A 21,071-nucleotide genomic window follows, 5' to 3' on the forward strand; every position below is an offset into this window, starting at 1 on the left:
TAATCATGTGAACCTGAGTGAATGACTAAATGCAAGTGTCACTTGTTGAATACGACACTAAATTTTGCCATGTGACGGGAGTATTACATACTATGGGGGTTATTCTTGTAATAATGCTCAAAGGGCTAGAAGCAGTAGTCGCTCTCTAGCACCAGCGTGCCAGCCCTATCAGTCAGATGTGTGACCCCCAACCTGCGGTGCGGTAAGTCGCAACCACAGCGGGTTCGGGCCAGAGGGGACAAGCACGAGTATTCTACTCGGATGAGCGTTTACTGCTCCCGAGCAATACAAGCAGCAGCAAGCAACAAAGCAACCGCCGCAATTGCACAAAAAGGGTGGAACACACACAAAATGGTGGGGGAGGAAGGTTCCGCTCACCTCGCATGGCTCCTCGCTCACAGCCCGCGGCAGTCAGTTCACACGTGGTGGCCGGGCGATTACGGCAGCGGTCTCCGTGGCAGATCTGCATCCGTGCGTGTGCACAGCTCTTGCCAGAAGACCAGCGGGCCCCGGGAGAGCCGCGCTACCTCGCCTTCTCCCAGGCTGTGGAGAGGAGGTCTCTCCTTGCTAAGAGCAGAAAGAGGGAAAGTCTCTGCGGTGGCATCCCTGCGGGGGTGCGAAAGGAAACGGGGGCGGCGTGAGTGCCCTCCCTCGCAAACCTCCCGAACGGCGTGCGCATAACATCGCGTGATAATTACGCGCGGCTGTTACTATGGGACAGGGGATTCGCGTGTATCCCCACAACACACTCACCAAAATTCAGGATCTGCAATTAATTTTTATTACATTGAAGTGTAAGCTACGAATTAGTGACTGCAAAGACACTGCAAAAGACTGCTCATGAATGTGGTGCTCATGAAAAATTATCGGACAGTGACTTTAGTCTTATGCAAAAAAGGTACTGGAAATAAAGCCTTCCACATTAATTCACTGTTCCAAAAGAAATGGATCATCTTTGTCTTATTGTGACTGTCAATATCTATTACTACCTGTAGCCGCTGCGGTGGCTCAGTGGTTATGGCGCTCGGCTGCTGGCCCGAAAGACGCGGGTTCGATCCCGGCTGCGGCGGTCGAATTTCGATGGAGGCAAAATCCTAAAGGCCCGTGTGCTGTGCGATGTCAGTGCGTGTAAAAGAACCCTGGGTGGTCGAAATTTCCGGAGCCCTTCACTACGGCGTCCCTCATGGCCTGAGTTGCTTTGGGACGTTAAACCCCACAAACCACAAACCTATTACTGCCTGCCAAGTAAATACTGCCATGCAAGGAGGAAGCCAGATAGCTAAGTGCGTATGATATTCAGTGTTACTATTAGTATATTCCACCCCACAGGTGGACGTGTCGCATATGATGCTCATATTCTTTTCTCAATTTTTACTTGTCAGAAACTATGGGCTTGCACTGTAGAGAGCACTAGCATGCACTTAGCACAATAGCAATGTTACTAGGCTCACAATAGCGTACATTCATATAGTTTGACCATGTCATGTTTGTGGTGGCATTTAATGCTGAGCGTTATGTGAATCATCAAATGTTTTTGCAGTTCTCTTGGGCAAAATTTGCTCACTGCTGTGATGTGACTGATGTTCAGTGGCCTTCAGGTTGAACAGCAGAACATCTTACATGTCTTATCAGCAACAGATTAAACACGGACGAGAGAACTGAAATGCCACTGCAGGAACACATTCATATTAGCTCCTGGGGAGGAAATACAAGCGAGGTTCATTAACACTTCTAAATGGGAGTCTTCGAGCCTTAGAATTGAAATTACCCTGTTTATATAGTATGAAGCCTCCTCCAGCTAAGGTCTTCTCATTTTGCTGTTTGTGTTTCATTTGTTGCTCATACCTTTCAAAATCGATTAACATAGCAAGAAAAAAAATATTCAAAAACTTGATTGCGTGTATAGATGCCACAAAATAGCCCTTTGAGATTGTATTCTGCTTGGCAGCAGTCTTCAGGCCGACTTAATACCTATCAGATCCCAAACATAACTGATAAGAATATACAATCGCTGGACGGCTGCTTTCAGCTGTAGGGATGGCAGTGAACTGTTGTATTTGCTTTGGTACAGCACCTAGTGTCATCGTCGCTGTGTTTGAGATGCCACGTGGCAAATAACATTATGTGCCGAAGACCGATGGAGGATGTCGATCCAGCGTGACGTACTCGATATTGACAATTATTGCCTCCATTGCAGCCTAGGATAATGGCATGTTCAAATTTCTTTCTTAAGAGGCAATCAAGTAAATAGGAACACACTGAGATCATGAAACGCACAACAATTGCCGGGAATGTGTGCCCTATGTGCACACGTAAACACTGCTGGCTAGCAGACAACGCGTGCGCACATTTCCACTAAGAAGGGTTTGCCGCAGTGCCGCAAAGGTGCCGACTTCGCTCAATCTTGCGGCTAATCGCCATATTCACCACCTCTGTGACAGTCAACATGAGCACAGGGTGGTTACTGCAAGGCTATGCGACCGGCCACGCCACTGCTTGCACTGTCAACGTGTGCGAGAGATGAGAGTGTGTGTTGACCGCCTGGGTACCGATCCTTCTTGCCGCGGTATCTACCATTCCGCTGTTTGCGAGTGCGAGGTAAAAGCACAAACTACCTTGGCCGCACCACCACCTGCCACTTGTGCAGTGTGGCGAAGCTTGCCGCTTTCCATCAGAGTGGGCAACGTTTGGCGCTGGGTGCTTTGATATAACCGCTTTATTGCCGATCGCATTAGAAATATGAAGTAAAAATTACATGCGTTTGTTAAAAATATAGTTTGATATAACCAGTAATTCATAACACTCATGTTGGTTGTATCGATGTTCGACTGTATTCTTGTGCACTTCCCTGTAGCAAAGTTGTTTCACAAGTCGAGAGTGTTGCATTGTTCCTGCAGAGGCACCTGCAGTCTGCAGCTGCTTAGTGTGGGTGCATTTTGGTCAGACCCACCTTTGCCCTGCATTCTGTGTGACCTTTAGGTATATCTAGAAAAAATAAAGCAAGAAAGGAAATCCTGGGTGCTGAGTTGATACTGAATGTTTGAACCTCTGAGGCCCTCACTGAAGAGGACAACTCGCATTGGCCCCCTCTACTTTAGTGGATTGCATGCTAGAGCTGAACCATCTTTTTCTGTCCGCCTGGAGTCCACTTCTTTTAATTATCAGGCAGCTTAGCTTAGCCTTCTGTTTAGTACTAGCATTGTCTTGTGTGCATTAGTCAACATTGTACCGCAGCGGTGGCCTAGTCGTTTGAGCATCCGCCTCGCATGCGAGAGGTGTGGGGTTTGATCCCCAGTGCAACCGGGTACCCACTGGTGATACAATGTGTACAAGCTTTCCCCTGCCTGGTGCTCGTCTTCTTTAGGGTGAAATGCTTGAAAAATGGGTCTTTGACCCCACCTTGATAAAAAGAAAAAACCTTGTGCCATAGCGCTCTGTGGCCAAAGATGCCCTTGTGCCGTAAAAAATCATCATCATCATTAGTCATTATTGATTACATCATATTTGGTTATGGTGGTGACATGCCACCAATGTGTATTGTTGTATTCTTTTGCCAGACTCATTGGTAAGTGGCTGTTGCCATTGGCAAAAGACTTTATAGCTAGCTCCCTCCAAGCCATTTTATCTGGTCATCTTCTGAAAAGAGTGCAGTGAAGGTACTGCTTAAATTTTTCAGTTAGCAATCTAAAACTTCCCAAAACTTTTTGTACTGCATTCTGAACACTGATAAAATATATTTGCTGGAATGTATTTGCTGGCAGGGCTTCTTTTGCAGGATCTAAAGAATGTGGATATGTATTAGTTTACAAAATCCTGTAGAGACTTCACCGCACATTTAATACTATTTAGGCTGTCAACCAAAATTTGTGGAAATAAAGGATGAAAACCCTGATATCTTTTAGGAGTGACGTACCTCTCTCAGGAAGCAGCTGTTGGCTGCTGAAGCTTTGAACTTATCGCTTTTCCCTTTCTGTTTGCTGCTGCTGTTGCAGCTTTGCCAGTGGTTGTCGGCAGGCAGGCAGGCAAGGCATCACTCCTGAAGGTGTGAGCGAAGGAAAACTGCAGCAGAGGTTATAGAGTTGAGGCAAACAGGAAGTGGGCTAGGTATTGAACTTTTAATCTCGCTGTTCATGCTTAATGCAAAAAAAAAAAAAACTTATGGCCAAGCGATGTTGCAACTGATGCTATGTATGCCATGTTGATTACAAGGGCTCACAGGCACTGCATCTTTTTGGGGCATTTTGGCAAGTGTGCACCATTAGCGGACATTTGTTTTGCTGATTTATAAAAATGAGCATCACCGCAACTCATTAACAGTCATTTCTCTTCCCTACAAGCCAAAGACTGTTGTTTAGGGCTCTGTGCGCATGCCTTAGATATATCACTGGGTGTTTCATGTTAGGCCGGGTACTCATGTTTTAACCTTGCAAAGAATGAACAAAGAATTATTTTTGACGCTGAGGCATTTGGTATACCGACTGCAGTTGAATATGCCAGCCAACTTAAACTAGTGCCAACCAGAGATTCTATAAAGTTTCTCTCTTCATAATGTTTATTTTAGTTAAGTCAGGAACTCAAGTCAGGCATAAGAAACAAAATATTCGCCTTTAATGAGCTTGTCACCTACTTATATGCAGCTTATGTTCTTGGGTTGAAGACTACTACAAGCTGGGTGCCTGGCACGGCCAGTAGTGAAGAAGCCAAAGAAGAATTCGTTATGTGTAAAGGCATTGTAGCACTAAACATTAAATGACAATTGGCGTCACTGTTGTAGTGTGTTACAACTAAACACCCCTGCATTTAACTGTTTTCTATTGACACTGCTGTCCATGTTGGCCTGATCTGTAAAGACTGTGCAAGCTGGGTAGTGCATGCCCTTGAGAATGTGCTATCCTAGGTCATGTGATCCTGGTTCTCTTTGGGCATTAAATAGTTGTTCTTTTTGTGCTGGCTTCTAGTTTTATTGTGATGTCATTTCCAATGTTTTGGTGTGTTACTTTGGTGGCTTTGTTGTTTACATGTGCATTTGAGTCAAAGCAATCTTTGCTATGTATGACTTGTGTACTTGCTGTGGCATCTGCGGGCTCTCTTTAACCTGGCAAATATTTTGACACGAAATTTTGCACCTTTTTCTGAATTTCATTTCGGAATTTATTTTCTTGTATTGAGTACATGAGGTGTAGCACAATGTTTAAAGGGTTTGAGATACCAAAATTTTTGTTGTGTATTTTTGCTTTCGAACGGTGTATACAAGACATTAGTAAACAGGAATCACATGTGGAATTTGCCTGCGCTGAGTACTTATAATTAAATATATTCTTCCGTGCAGTTTTGGTTTTGATTTCAACAGTCGAAAGATGGTTGCGATGTCATAAGTGAGCACCAGATCATGTGAGGCATACAAAAACCGCAATATATAATAGCTGTGTGTTCATTTGCTGCCATTCCAGCTTCTGGGCCAGTTCAGTGTAAGAGTTTGAATGAATTAAAATGATGAAACAGTAGTTATACTGCAGTTTTTGTATGCCTCATGTGATCTCATACTCACTTGCTACATCACAACACTCATCTGGCAACTGAAACCTAAACTGAGACTGCACAGGAATCTAAAATTCAATTGCAATTATTTATTGAGCGCTGTCGATTTGCAAGCGGTGATCCATGTTTACTGATGTTGTACACATCACTCGAGAGCATAGACACAGTAAAAAAAATTTGGTGTCTGCACTCCTTCTTGAGGGCACTTTCTGTTGTTTCAAGTGCTGTCTTCTTCTTCACTTTCCAGGAGGTAGAAATTGTGGGAAATGCCTTAGGCCTCAAGCCCACCATAATAAAGGGAGAGGAACTTAATATCAGAGGCTTTGGAGGTTTGTATTCTCAACTTGTTTGCCATCCAGTGATGATGAAATTCATGTTATAGTATAGGTTGCCCAAAGTCATGGTGCCTTTGCAATCAGTTTTGAGTCTGTTTATTCTTTGGCTGCATTGTTCCTTTGCTGGCACGAATGTAGTGATAATCTGCACAATTGCTTTTTTTTACTTTTTCTCTTCTTGAGCACCCTTACTTAAGTTTGCCATGATTCTATCTTTTTTGCATGCTTTTCGTGTTTAAATAACAACTGAATGGGGAAGTGGACTTGTTATAAAATTGCAATGTGTGGGAAAACACTGAAGTAAAAAAGTCTGCCAAACCACTGCGTCAAAGATCTGTTCACAGGCATTAATTCTTCTAATGCTGAAATGTTTCATTGCTGGGAAGGTTAAAAGTAAAAATTTTTCTTGTTGCCAGGCCTCTACTCTGTAGGTCGTGCAGCTGTCCACCCCCCTGCTCTTGTCATCCTGAGCCATACACCAGAGGGCTCCCAAGACACAATTGCCTGGGTTGGCAAAGGCATTGTTTACGACACAGGTGGACTCTGCATCAAGTCAAAGGTGCTTCAGGAAACTTTTGTCTTCTGCTTAATGTTATGATTTTTGTGGCCACATGTGTTCCTGGTAAGGAAAAGAAGGGAAAAGAATGCAGAGGTGCACGAGTCCAAGATGATGCATGGTTGGAGTTTTGGACTGATGCTTTTGTTCTCAAAGCTGATGGTCAGGAAAGGTGGAACAGTCATAGTCAGTGTAGCTCATTGCAGAGGTATAAAAATGTATGGAGGGGCATATTTTGTTAAGGCATTATCCTGTGTATTTGTGCAGCACTGCTCTAGCTGTTTACCTTTACTGCAGTCCGGCTTGAATTCAGTGGTTAATGAGAAATCACAAGGCTTGGAAAATGTTTGATTAGTAATACCATTTCTGTGCCATTGGGGTAAGTGCCAGTAATTTTTTTAATTCACTAAAGAGCTTAGGAAAAATGTTAAATAAAAATGGTCATGCTTCCTAATATATAGGTTACAAGTGCTGACAGTCATTTACTAACGCTTAAAAATGTTAAGAGATTTTTTTTTCAAGTTGAGGAGCCAGTGCCAATGAGCATAGCTGGTTTGAAGTGGGCATATTTCAATTGTTCCCCCTGCAGCACATATGAAGAACAGCACAAAGCTGTCCACTTACGTGTGGTTCGGGTATACTATACGATGTTCAGTAGCCACGACCAACCATCGTAAAAGGGAAGTTGCACATCAGCTTCCAAAATGGTTCTTTCCACTTGAAAAAGGTGCCTACGGAGCCTTACAATGCATACTGGTATCACAAGATCACTTTTGCAGTTTTCATTTCTGAGCGCTAGCATCGCAAGGTGTTCTAAGAAAATGATTGTTTGGTCAGTCGCCGATACAGTAGACTCCCGTTAAAGATTAAATTGGTTAAGGCGGATTTTCGGATAAGATGAACAATGTGAGAACATTTGGTTAGTTTCCCACAAACTCAATGTAAAAAAAATTCTCTTTAAGATAAACTGTTTCGTGTATCCTTTGGTTAAGATGAACTTTTCCAGTGACCGTAACCCTTAGTGACCCTGTGCAATGGCACTCGCTGAGTGTCTGCGTGGCACCCTCAAGGCAAGCAAGAGAAAAAGAAAATTAAAGAACACTTCTTCACAAGGAAATGTACCCCGTAAGAGATCTTCACCACAACCAACGCTCACCCTTGTATGGTAGATTTTGTGTGAAGGCGTGGGGAAGCGTTCTTGTGGGTGCGGATAAAGGAGGCAGGGCTCCTTCATGCCGGCCTGCACTTGGTGCAGCGATCCGACATGGCCAGATGTTGGCATTGTGTGCGTAACGTGCTGCACATGTCTTCTGGTGGACAAAAGGCGTGTGGGTGCAGAGTCTAGTTGACTTGGCGTTTACACAGTTAGATGGACGGCAATTTTTAAAGTGATGCGCTGTCACAACAAGGGTTTCCGGAACGCAGAGATCAGACATGGCCAGATATCAGTGCCACATGCACATTGACTGCGGCGCCTGGAAAGACGTGAGGTGCACCTTATCGTATATTTGCTAACAGCCATGCTGCAGGAGGAATGGGATAAGAGAGAGAGATGGTCATAGCTTTTGGAGCCTGTACCGTGCAGCTAGCCAGCTGGGCACCTTTAGTGCTCTTGGAGCCTCCGGGAAAGCACAAAAACTGGAAAATAACATAAATAGTGGACGTTGCATAAGGGAGAGAAAAAGAAACAGTAAAAAAAAAATAGAAACTAGATCAATGAAATTTTCAGGTATGATGACGTGAGCTTGTTTTATACCTTCACTTTTCAGCTTATGTCATGCATAGTGCAATAAAGTCTGTAATTGCAATTATCTTGTCACTGCAAGGCCTCATGTAACAGATATTTTGACACCCCTAGCAGGCAAGCATATCTTTTCTGAAGGTGCTTCTGATAAGGTGAAAATTTTCATGGTCCTTTCAAGTAGACTCCCTCCAAGGGAGTCTGCTGTATTGAATGCACCCTTTTACTCATATTTCAGACAAAGTCCACCTTGGTTACCCATATTAGGTCAACTAAATGGAAGTCAACTGCACAAGAACTGGGGCTGGATTTTTGTTTAAAATTACTTCATAATTCATCTGTGCCTTGACCAACATCTTCACTGGTTAATACAATTGCCCAACTTCAGGGGGGCCAGTTAGTGAATTGAGTTTACGCATGAACAGTTTTATGAATCATGCTTAGGGTCTTTGGTGGTCATAAAAATCTGTCATTTGTTTTAGAGAGCTTTTTCTCGTAGCTTGTTGTTATTAAACTTAAGTGCCTTTTTTGAAGCACTGTAAAGTGTAAATAGTGTGGTTTAACGCCGTGAAGCGACACATGAGCGATGAAGGACAGTGTAGTGGAGTGCTCTGGATTAATTTAGATCTCCTGGGGTTCTTTAATGTGTGCTGACATCACACAGCGCACATTGAAGTGCGGCAGCCACGGCCGGGATCAAACCTGTGACCTTAGGATCAGCAGCCAAACGCTAAAGCCCCTGATCTACCATGGCGGGTGCTCTTTTTGAAGCATGAGTAGGGTGTTTAACATGAGTGTGGTGTTTAATGTGTAGAAAAGCATGTTCCGTGCCCTGTCATAACCTCTTGTGAATCATTCTAGTGGACTGCAGGATGGAAATGTTTCTAACCCAGTATTTTTGCCTGGAATGAATGTGTATTAGTACTTGCATCTTATGAGCTTCAAACACTGCACAATCTGGAAGAAGTAAATCTGCGTTGTGTTTCTCTGTTTAGTAAAGAAACGGCCAGTATTTAAGATATTGTGCTAGATTCTAGTTCAAATTTATACCATGGTGAAGATGTATTAATTAAACTGTTTTTTTTTTCCTCTTCAGACTGCTATGTGTGGGATGAAGAGGGACTGTGGTGGTGCTGCTGGAATTCTTGGTGCATTTTATGCTACTGTAAAATTGGTGAGTATGTCAAATGGCTAAAGTGAGCTTTGCAGTAATTAATTCCTTTAGTTAGTTGCTTTAATAACCCTATGTTTTCACATATAAGTCGACTCTGAATCTAGGTCGACCCCCCACCCCCTCCCCCCCACCCCCCAACTCGTAGCCTTTGCTGGCCAAAAAAAAAAAGTTGACTCCGAATGTAAGCTGACAAGGCATACACCCCCCTCCCCTCACTCTTGCCGCTGCACTCGCCGCCGCTGCGTGTAGTTTCCCGTGGGATGGTATTGCGGTGTGTGTGCAACTCAAAGTGATATACGCATAACGATGTAAATCACAAGGCTAGCATTCGGAAGCAAATAGACTAAAAGTGAATAAGATCTGCTCCATCGTGCCTTCCACACTTGTGTGGCTGGGCTGTCTACCGGCAAATTGCCAGTGGCCTTTTAGTTTTTGATTCCGGCACGATGCACACCCTGGAGATTACTGAAAGTTTGCTCTCGCACTACCTACTGCTCGTCCGAGGAAGTGACTGCCAGCTTGAACGAGCCAGGTAAATGGTGGAACTGATTTGCATGTGAATTAACAAGTTTTTTTTTTTACATGTGGAGCTTCATGCATCATGCTGGGAATGGGCACTGCAGCATGGGGCATGTACTACCTGTTGTTCATCTGAAACTAGGTCGGGCGAGAATAGGTCATTTTCGCATATAGGTCACACCCACAGTTTTGGATGGCCATTTTTCTCTAAAAAGGTTGATGTATGTGTGGCAATATACAGTAATTACTGCCAATACTCTACTTGTTGTGTGAGGGCAATGCTCTAATTTTTGTATCGTTGTTTTACTCTGTTTCAGTTCTGCATCACGTGTGCTTATCATCAGTCTTTTTTTTTTTTCCCTTTAATGAAAGGGAGTTTCTTTAAGTAACGCCTAGGATATTGTTGCAATAGCATTTCGGTTGTCGTCTGACAAAAAATTTCCAACTTCTCTGTCATAAAATTCCCTGATTGATTGAGGGAGATTACGTGATCTTGAGACATCACCGCAACCATGCCAGGTGGCAGCCTGCCCATCGGATTGTGAACAAATTGTCCACCGTGGCCAAATTCAATGCAATTGCGGTCTTCCCACCGTTACGCATGAGCCTCATGGGAGCTCGGGAAGAGCAACCTGGGTCTCGCAAGCCCCAGCAGTGGCTTGCGGCAGTGGCGCATTGGGGCAGTGGTGCATCGCTTAACCTCTGCACCACTGCGCCAGTAGTGGTATGAGGACTCTGTTATCTATGAATGCGATTGAGAAAGTCGTGACATCAACACCACATGACCAGCAGTGAACCAGTTATATGGCACCACCAAATTTGAAAACCTGAGTACCCACAAAATTTTGAAAGTAGGCCCACCCCAGAAAATGGATTAAGGTGGATTAGTGGGTGGATTGAGATGGATTAAGGAGTTGGATTAGTACAATTTCATGATAATTCACTGGAAGGTACTCAAACATTCTAGAAAGTGATGACTCATGGATACCATATAAGGGCAATGGAACTGGTTCCAACTGGAGTTTTGTCTGGAGAATTGCAAGAACATTAAACACTCGTTGTAGACACCATAGCAGCCAACCTAAATGCTGTCACATTTTCTTCTTTAAGAATGGGGTTAAGAAGGCCCCCAAGTTTTTGTATCTGGTGTTGGCAGCACTTGAGCAAATTGTTTTTGCCCTATGAATTAGACGGCAGTTTCTCCTGTTTTTTCCTTGTTTAAAGAGCGCGCGTTTGGATTCACCTTTCAGATAAACAAGTATTGGTATAATATTGCACCTTGTGATATTTATTTTTTTTACTCAGTCTCAAGTGGCATAAAAATAGTTCTGCGTGCTTGCCCTTTCTAAGTACCATAATTTTTTTGCAGGGTTTCAGTGATAACCTTCATGCTATCTTCTGCCTAGCAGAAAATGCTGTCGGTCCTGATGCTACACGGCCTGACGACATAATCACAATGTACTCTGGGAGGTGAGGAGGGCTTGTAATTTACGCTTACTTAGGTACAGAGGTTGTTGATCAGGCTGTTGATTGTTATGTCAGTTTTAGTCAGTATTGTGCAAACACTGTTCTTTTTTTTTCTTTCTGGCTGCTTTCAGAACTGTTGAAATCAATAATACTGATGCTGAAGGACGTCTTGTTGTTGGTGACGGGGTATGTCCTGTGTGTTTTTGTGACATTCAGAATAGCCTAGAACTGACACTTTGTGTTTTGTAGGAAATATCGTTCTCTAACAAGCAGGCCATGTGTCAGATTGAAGGTTTTTTTTATAGTTACTTTCTTCTTCTGCTAAACTAATTGAAATTTACATTGCACGCTGTATGAGTGGTTCCCGCCAATAAATTTGAGTATCTTGAATTGTTGTGGCCACTGCGTACCTTGAACAGCAGCGAGAAAGTTTTTTTGTCTGCCATGCTAGGCACACTAAACTTCCTTCAAGACAAACTGTTGGGCTGAGTGTAAGCAGAACTGTTTGGATTAACGTGAACCGTTCAAATTGTGCACACTGGTTAATGTGAACTCTTGCGGTGCCTCAGGGGAGCACAATTGAAAGGGTTTGTATGTGTATGTTCATAGGTTGTTGTTCCAGCTTGGCAAAGCATTGTTGTATTGTGGATGGCCCTGTGTGTAACCTGTAAATGGGTATATTCTGCTTGTCAAGTGCTCTAGCAGTGTTTTCAGGGACATGAAGGCCATGAGCAGTCTTTAACAAACAATGGATGCATCTCCTCTCAAGCGATATAAGAAAGCTGCTGCTGAAAATAGGGGCAGCAACCTTTGTCAAACTGCTGATTACTAGCAGGTTTTTGTTGCTTGCTCTTGGAATTTTTTTTGTTCCTTGTGTGAAAAATGCTAAGTAAATTGAATTGAAAATCTAAAACTCTCAACTGATTAGCTGACTCCACGTGCTGCGTGACCTTTCTGAACGTATTTTTTTCTCCAAAGTGCTTAATAAATGCTTCCTTAGGAACTGCACCTGATTCTATTTACTTTTTCATTTTCGCATACTGCAGTCGTACAGACAAAACAGAGGGGCAGCGTTAAAAAACCAAAGAAAAACTACCATTTCGCAACTGCTACCCTCTATGGCAACATTAAACTGAAAGAAACGGGAATAGTATGTGTGAGAAATGCTTACTTGACATATAACATAGAACACTTTTTTTCAAAAGCAGCGGCATCACGGGCGAAAAAGACATTGGCCAGCAGTGCATTCTGTGCTGTGATTGTTCATCCAAAAAAATTAGTTTGATTGTATCAGTGTGCCCAAAGTATGGGGAAAGGTTATGGTTGTGGCTATAGCGAGTCCGTCATGTGGATTAGGAACTGCATTAAGGAGAACTATTATTAAGTTAGCTAAAATGTGGTGAAAGAAATTTGTCTTGGAAGTGTTCTTTTTTCTAAAGTTCATATATTGTTGGTAGTCATGAGAAGAGAAGGAGATAGTATAGAGCTGTGATAAGCATTAAGGGGCCCTTAAAGGGGTGTTTGAGGTTGGCTATAATACGCCTGCATTAGGTACAGCATAGGCCAATGAGCGTTCATGCCGCGTACAAGACCTCAAAAGCGAGCCGATAATTTACAAAATTTTTAAAACTGCCATTTCCGCACCTAGCAGCGACCTGCGGGGCTAGGCTTTCGCCCGAATCCGCGTTCGTTACGTCAGCATCCGCGCTCGCTACGTCAGCAGCGTACTGCTAGCATTGGTTCATGCGTGTCGGCAGCCGGCGGAGGGGGCGAGTGCGAGGGGCCGGCGGAGGAGCGCCGACATTTCAGCTTCCAAAAAAGTGATGAGAGGAGAGGAAAAGGCGCGAAGAAAGACGCGGAAATTCAAGTTTTGACTGCAGATAACTCAGCTTCTACGAAGCGCATCTAAAAAATTCTTGCTGGTGGAGAATATTTGTGAAGCGACGTCCTTTAGCATCTTAGGCACATTGCATCTTTGTTGAGACGCCCTTTCACAGCCCCTTTAAAGATGTAGTGAATGGCTTTTCTATGGACAGTTTTAAATTTTTTAATCGTTCTAGGAAGAGACCTCATGCTAGGGTAGCCATACTCTAGTTTTGGGCGAATTAGAGAGTTGAAGACAAACATTAAAGGGACACTGAGGAGAACCCTATCAAAATTTTATTGTTAGCAATATCTGATAGTTCGGCATTTCGTGGCTTTGTTGACGCTTGTCCGGGTGCGAAAGATGCATTTATTTCAAAGAAATTTGGATTCGAAGTTGAAAATCTTTTTTCCCCTTCTCCGATTCAAACTCGAGAACTCTTATGACGACACGGAGAACTCTTATGACGACACAGAACGGAGTGACGTGAAATGTGACGTAAACGGAGACTCCGTGATTTCTGGCGGCTAGCGGTGCGGTCTAGCAGCTGCCGAAATGAAAACTACCGCCGCCGCACGTTGAAGGGATCTATCGGGGGTCGCCACCGTCGCTTCGTTTACGTTTGCACCAGCGTCTTGCCAGCGTTACGATGGATCCCGCTCCCGAACCCGACGATGTAGTTCTCGCAAAAACTGTGGCCTGCATTTCAGCGACCTCAGCCCCACAGAGCTTGCGATGCTTTTGAGAGAGCACGGTTAGGTTAGGCGCCGGCGGGTGGTTTCCCCCTTCATCAGAGAACAGCCGTTGCAAACTAAATATCATAACCCCAGTGCGGGGAGTCACGAGGGGTGCGTTGCGCCCATCGGAGGCTGGCCGGGGCTTTGGGGCCAACGGATTGTGATTCCTTGAACGGGGTGGTTGCACGGCGCAGCAGGCAGCGTCGAGGTCTCCTACGGTTGCATGGGCCAAGTTATTTATCTATTTTTTGCCAGAAAAAAACAAATGGGTGCTCGCGGGCGGTCGCGTTTAAAGTCGGCGTCTTGAAACCAAAGCCGGCGTACGACGCTTCAACGGCTTCTGCTAGATCCAACAGGTCCACTGGATCTGGCTCTCTCGCCAACTTGCATGTACCTTCAGATATGTACTGTGAATGGATTAAAATAGCCGAGCTCGAAAAGAGCAGCTCCGCCGAACTGCCGCAGCTATCGAATATAACGCGCACCTCGCCGCGGAGCCAAATCAGTCTGGCCGGGCCGGCGGCGGCTGTTGTACTAGGCGCGAAATAGATACATGCTCCAATCTCCCCGCCAATGCGGTCAGAGTGCGCCGAAGCCGCCGAACGCGTCGGCGGTCAAGCGCAGTTGGAGTATAGAGGGTCTCGCTTTGACCGACGTGACTTCGCCGTGCAGGGCGCGCGCGCGCGCACCTCGCCACAGCATAAACGCGCCTTAACAGAGCCTGCGCTTAACCACTAACCAACGTATTCAGCGGCGGCATCCATGGGAGCCACTGAAACCCCCTGCCCACTCACTAAATAAAAGAAAAGTCCGGTGCCTAGGTTCGGAATCGAACCAGGGCCTTCGGCGTTTGAGGCGGAAACGCTACCGCTCCGCCACGACGGCTCAAGTTACAACCGTCAATAAAGGCGCATCTAGTGAATGCACTCTTCTGATGCAGAAATAATCGCGCTTTCGCTAGGTATATCCTGGCCTAACAGAGCTAGGCCATCAGCAATTTTTCTGAACCACCTTGTACCTTGTCTCCCATCCCTAATAAACGATTTCCGTTAAGTAGTTTGAAGTTGACTGGCACAGCCGGGAATGTTTCGCCGGGCAAGCTTGCGAATACACAAGTGCTGCCTTGTACGATCACCGACCATCGTGCCATCATAGGTTTTCATCGACCGTGGCGATCATCTGACAAGCCTTAACAGGCTCCTTCAAAGGTTAACTAGCACTTGAAGCGGCACTTGGAGTTCCTCTGCTGTTCGGCGCTTGTAAATCGAGGCGCGTCAAAAACAAAACCACGGGGTACGCAAAGCTCATAGACGCGAAGCGCCATAACAAATCGAAACTCTCCTGGCCGCCTGTGGCGCCGCCAAGCATCCGTTTTCTTTGCTTCCAACATTCAGGTTGTCTTTTGCCTGCCTTCCTTGTGTGATAAAAGTGCACTATTAGTTTTAAAACAAAACTTACTTCAATATTGATCTGCGCAACCTACCTTTGTCGGCCTCAGAGATTCGCGAAACCAAGTAGGATGGAAAATTCCTCCAAGGTGGCGTCTCTTGTCCTATGGCGTCACCACGCTTGTACTTGCGAGATTGGCCTGTGGTGGCGATACCTGTATTTTGGTTCTTGCTATTTTCTACCTTACAAGAGCTTTGTTTTCAGTAAGAGCGGCGTTTTTGTGATCAGGAACTGGTATTCTATCGATACAAGCCAACTTCAATTTCTCCTCAGTGTCCCTTTAAGTTCAGATAGAGTGTTCTTTAATGTATGCTTAAGAAGACCAACTCTGTTAGATGCAAATGAGCAACTATTGTTTGTGACTGGACCATGTGAGGCGATTAGTCATGGTGATGCCAAGATATCTATATTCGCTTACCTGCACAAGTGGATGGATAATAATTTGTATTTAAAATTGTAATGTGTCTTTTTATTTGCAGCATTCATGCTTGACTCTTCGCTCGTTTACTGATTGTTCCTGTACACTGCTGCAGATTCTTCTAGTTGGTGCAGTTCTGTTAAGATGAACATTTGATAAGGTAAACTGGCTTACAAGATCACTTTGGGTTTGTCTTGAAGGTAGTCCACTGTGTTTTAGCAGGCTTGGACATCAATTTCTCGGCTGCAGTAATTGGTCGTTTGCCTCCATCACATTCTTAAATATTTATGGTATCTTTTGCTGGTGGCTGTACCAATGGAGGAAGAGCTGGAACGATGTGTATCTGTTGGCTGCTTGGTGATTTTTTCCTGTGTATTTTGCCTACCATGTCAGGTGGCGTATGCACACAAGGACCTTAAAGCCAACATAATCCTGGACATGGCCACCCTGACTGGAGCTCAGGGTATTGCCACTGGCAAGTACCACGCTGCCCTGGTTAGCAATTCATCCGACTGGGAGGAGCTGGCTATGAGGTCGGGCATCCTCTCTGGTGATCTCATCCACGCCATGCCTTTTGCACCTGAGCTACACTTCGTGGAATTTGCCAGTGCCCTCGCTGACATGAAGAACTCAGTGGCAGTGAGTGTTAAAACTTTGCATTTTTTGGTTATACAGTCTAGCCCTGTTTTAGCGAATCCACTTACAGCAAAATAGCGGTTATAACTAAGGGATTTCTATTTCCTGTTCCCATTATTGCATTTTCAGTGTAATTTTGGTCTGGTTTTAATGAAGTCAATAAAAGCGCGTCAGCGGACATAGCGAAGCGATTTCATGCCAACCCAAAAATAATCTATCAGTTGGAACGTTCTTACACCTCTAAGGCAAATTTTTTGGGGAAAATAACGGCAGAATTCGGCTGATGGCAACCTTCGTGGTGGCGTCTGCTCTCCCACGAAACGAAAGGTGGCTTCACTGCATCGCTTGGCTCGACGCCCCAGTGGCGCGCCGTCCCGCGGGGAAGAAAAAAAAGGAAAAAAAAAGGAAAAGAGGCGGGTCATTGGTGAAGTCACTGAGAGCGACCAACTGGGCCAATCACCATTCTTGAATTTCTCTCGAGTGGGTTCTCAGCGCTCGAAGCAGGGATCAGAGAGCTGTGCGTGTTGGAAGCGCTCCTTTGCGCCGCTTTCGTGCTCTTTGTATGCACTTTGAGTTACTCGCCCTCCTGCCTTGTTCCGTTTCTTTCCTATTCCGTGACCGCTGACTTCTCTGGTTAAGGCAACGGGCCTACTGTCGCCTTTGTCGGGACAGACTTGATTTCTCTGGCTATGTTGAGTCTCGAGAGCCACGGCACCCCTACAGGGAAGAAACTGGTGTCTTTGCAGACTAAACGCGCCATTCTGGACGAAGTGCGCCGAAACATCAAGAAGAGCTATATCGCACGGAAGTATGAAATCGTGCAGTCCACACTTTCAACATATAGTAGGTTAGGGCAACCTAAAAAGATTGAAAAAATAATAAGCCCTCCACACATTCAACATATTTTAGTGTGGGCAGAGAAAAAGAAAGAAAAATAATGTTGCCCAGCCCACACCGCCTAAGTCACAATGGGCTTTCAACAATTTCAACATATATTAGTGTGGGCAGAGAAAAAGAAAAAAAATAACGTTGCCCAGCCCGCACCGCTTAAGGCACAACGGGCTAACACTTTCAACATATATTAGTGTGGGCAAACAAAAAGAAAGAAAAATAATGTTGCCCAGCCCGCACCGCCTAACACTTTCAACAGTAAGAACGGTAGCAAGATCGACAGCGTTCATGATGACGGTGTTGGCAGTGGGGACTGAAAGAGGATCCGGTGTGCCACGTATGGCGACGTAGAAGCTGCACTTTACAAGTGGTTCCTAGGTATGTGATCGAAGAACATTCGCTCAGTGGACTGATCATGCTGGTGAAGGCCAAGGACCTGGGATTCGCTCTTGGTTGTGGAGGCTTCCAGCCAGGAAATGGGTGGCTCCAGCGGTTCAACGAGAGCATGGAGGCACGGCATCATGCGTAAGACATTACACGTTTCTAGCATACCAGAGACGTACAGCGGAGACGTATACTGGTTTACCAGACCTCTCCTGCGCACGCGCAGTTGCTCCCCCTGACCTCGACAATGCCACTTCGCATGCTCAGGAGGGGTCCCGTAGACTGCTGTACATCTCCGCTAGTACATCTCCGATATGCTAAAAACCTGTATTGTCCTGGAGGCTGTGTCCGTTGACGAGGGTTTGCTCCAGCAGTGGAGGGCCAAGCACCGCGATCGGATTCTTGCGTATTCCAACAAGGATATTTACAACACAGATGAAACTGGTCTATTTTTCCGGCTGCTGGTAGCGAAGACTCTTGCGGCGAAGATGGACAAATGCGTGGGTGGAAAGGACAGCAAAATCCTGATCACTGTTCTGATCTGCGCAAACATGGATTGTTCGTACAAGAGAGATTTGTTGGTCGCTGGCAAATCCAAGAAACCGTGCGACTTTGCCAAAATGCTGTCTATGCCAGTGACGTACTTAAGCAATAAGAAGGCATGGAGGACACGAGACATTTTTGGCAAGTGGCTCACTGACTTTGTTAAAGAGATGGTCCGAAGGAAGCGCGAGGGGTTGATGTTGCTTGACAACGGCAGTGCACATGTCAACACACACTTGAGTGCTGTCAAGGTTTTGTTCCTTCCCTCAAATACTACTGCCAAGGTGCAGCCCATGGTTATTGGCAACTTCAAGGTCCTGTACTGGCGCCGAGTGGTTGAGCACCTCCTCATCGATGCTCTCACTGCAGACAACGTGGCCAACATGAAAGTCCCTTTGGCGAGACGGGGAATGCATGCACGTGGACCCAATACCCAAGAACATGCACCCCATGTTTAACGCCGGCCGCAGACGAGCGAGAGCAGTGGCACTCGAACGGTTACGCAACGACCCAAACACTCACTACACAGATGCAACTCCCTACCCCTTGAGGCTGAGAGCATTTGCTGCGGCCGTCACTAGAGGGAACCAAGCAATCACGTCGGCTACGATCCGCACCAAGAGCTCGGCCGTAGCCGAAGTGGCAGCCATAGCACTAGCCATACGAGCGGCAGAGGGCAAGAGGCAATCTGCACGTGTTTTCACAGATTCGCAAGAAGCTTGCCGACTGTTTCTCAGGGGCGTCCTCCCTAGGAGTGACCTAGGCATACTAGGAACCAACCTTCGAGAAGATCACATCATCACATGGTGCCCCGCTCACGAAGGTATACAGGGAAACGAATGGGCGGACCGCCTGGCTCGAGGACTAATTTTCCGAGCTGCGGACACATTGACCCGGGAGGAATACCTTACACCTACGCCGCCGCAAGATATCCTTGACAGCCAAAGACGCGCCAGGCAGACAATGGCTTCACCCCACCCTAAACTCACACGCTGGCAATCCAGGGACTGGAGACGCCTACAAACCAACACATATCCCAACATACACACACTCAGAAAAATACACCCATCCTAATACGATGACTGCTGTCCTTGGTGTGGCGACACACCAACTCTCAAATACATCACTTGGCATTGCAAAGACCAGCAGACGGGAACTCACTCCTTGTCACACGCAACGAACTTGAAAGGTCGTGGGAGGCGCGACTTGCCCGGCAGGACCTGAGAAGCCAGCAGGCAACCTTGGACCAAGCCGAACGAGCCGCTAGAGCCAGTGGGGCCCTGGTATAGGGGCTTCACTCGCTAGAACCTCAGTCTGCTATTTTAGTAAAATGTTTATTCCTCCTCCTCCCTTTGGCGAAGGCGATTTTGTTCGTAAGCGGAGCCTGGAGGTACGTGATGCATTTGACCATCGCCCACTGCTTCGAGAACACTGGCTTCTCCCAAAGTAGCAGTGTAGGTGCAGCGCGTGCCGGGGCAGAAGCTGCCGCATTTGAGATAGCTGCAACAGCTGATGGTGCCGCCTTCTTCGAGCAGCTCTGGGAGTCCGCTTGGACCTTGTGCCTTCGGGTCTGAGCCACATGGACTTTGTTTTTGCCGATGACAACCTTGTTGCTACCAAGGACTTTGATGGCTGACGAAGTTGCCAGGAGCGTCATGGACGGGACCACAGTGGACAGCGCCTCTGACAGCGATTGTGATGATGCTGGTTCTGCCCTAAGCCTGTGACCTCCGCAGCTGCCATTGCAGCAGTTGACACTCTGCGCATGTTCCTTGGAAGTTCGGAGTTCGACCAGAACTTCGGTTTGCAGTTTGTTGGCATGGAGGCTGCGATCCTGAAGTCCGCACTCGCAAAATGTGTTCAGGGAATGTTGGACCAGTTCTTCTAGCAGCAATAAATAAATTTGCCGATATTTCTATCTTTTTTCATTGTCCAGGTATAATGAAATAGTGGATATAGCTAAACAATTTTCGATTCCCGCCGATTTCACTGTAACCAGGCTCGACTGTAGTAACTTTTTTCTGCCTGGGGAAAAACAACCTTCTATGCAGCTGATAGTGCTCCATTATTAGTATTGTGAGAAAAATGCAGTCTTATTCTCCTCTCCATAGTATTGAAAAACTTCTCACTCACTACAATGAGTATTTGTCATGGTCTTCCCTTAAGACATGCAGCTATGCCTTTGCTTAAGGGACCCCTAAAATGTATTTTTAATCTTCTAGTTATAAGCAAAAAATAGGGAGAGAGTGTTGGTTTTGACATCTGTACCAAAAATTTCTGTCTCCTTGTGCATTGTGGGGTGGTCGCATTTGAAAGTTGCAGTTTCAGTTTTTAGGTTATTTCTGACAGTGCTGTGGCGTATTGTCTGCCGTGGTACAATTGTTGCAGTCTCTTCTTCATCCTGGGAGGATGGGGAGAGTCTAGGAGATTTTTATTCTTCCACATGTATGCAGAAATGACAGGAATGAGTTTCATTTACTTCAAGCATTTCTAATTTTAGACGTGATTTCATTACTTGAAGCACGAGTAGAAATTAGTGAACTCGCCGTGGTGGCTCAACTCAGGTTCAGCAGCTGAACGGCAAAGCTTCTGAGCCACCATAGCGGGTTTGTCTTGCATCTTGAGCCTTTGTGTCAACAAGGTAAATACTGGAAGCATATCTGAGAGCACAAATAATGAATTACGCTTCTTGTATTGAAAATTTGTATTTCTAGTACAAGTTTCACAAAAATTGCATTTCCAACCTTAAGTTTTCTTTTCTTCCAATATTTATGTTTTTATTTCAGATTGCCCACAGGAGCATTAGTTAAATATTGGTA

General features: G+C 45.5%; 1 protein-coding gene across 4 annotated transcripts in view; it reads left to right on the plus strand.

The window, feature by feature from the left end:
• The window catches only part of grsm (probable aminopeptidase NPEPL1 granny smith protein), a 69,992-nt gene that overhangs the window by 16,939 nt on the left and 31,982 nt on the right, over window positions 1-21,071 (plus strand). For all 4 annotated transcript variants that reach the window (XM_077646916.1, XM_077646915.1, XM_077646917.1 and 1 more), the window contains 6 exons: window positions 5,786-5,867; window positions 6,290-6,432; window positions 9,267-9,344; window positions 11,233-11,333; window positions 11,462-11,516; window positions 16,192-16,437. In XM_077646916.1, the coding sequence (XP_077503042.1) occupies window positions 5,786-5,867; window positions 6,290-6,432; window positions 9,267-9,344; window positions 11,233-11,333; window positions 11,462-11,516; window positions 16,192-16,437 (705 nt within the window). The remainder of the gene's footprint in view (window positions 1-5,785; window positions 5,868-6,289; window positions 6,433-9,266; window positions 9,345-11,232; window positions 11,334-11,461; window positions 11,517-16,191; window positions 16,438-21,071) is intronic.

The sequence above is a fragment of the Amblyomma americanum genome, chromosome 1, assembly GCF_052857255.1.
Source record: "Amblyomma americanum isolate KBUSLIRL-KWMA chromosome 1, ASM5285725v1, whole genome shotgun sequence".
In the NCBI taxonomy this organism is placed as follows: Eukaryota; Metazoa; Arthropoda; class Arachnida; order Ixodida; family Ixodidae; genus Amblyomma; species Amblyomma americanum.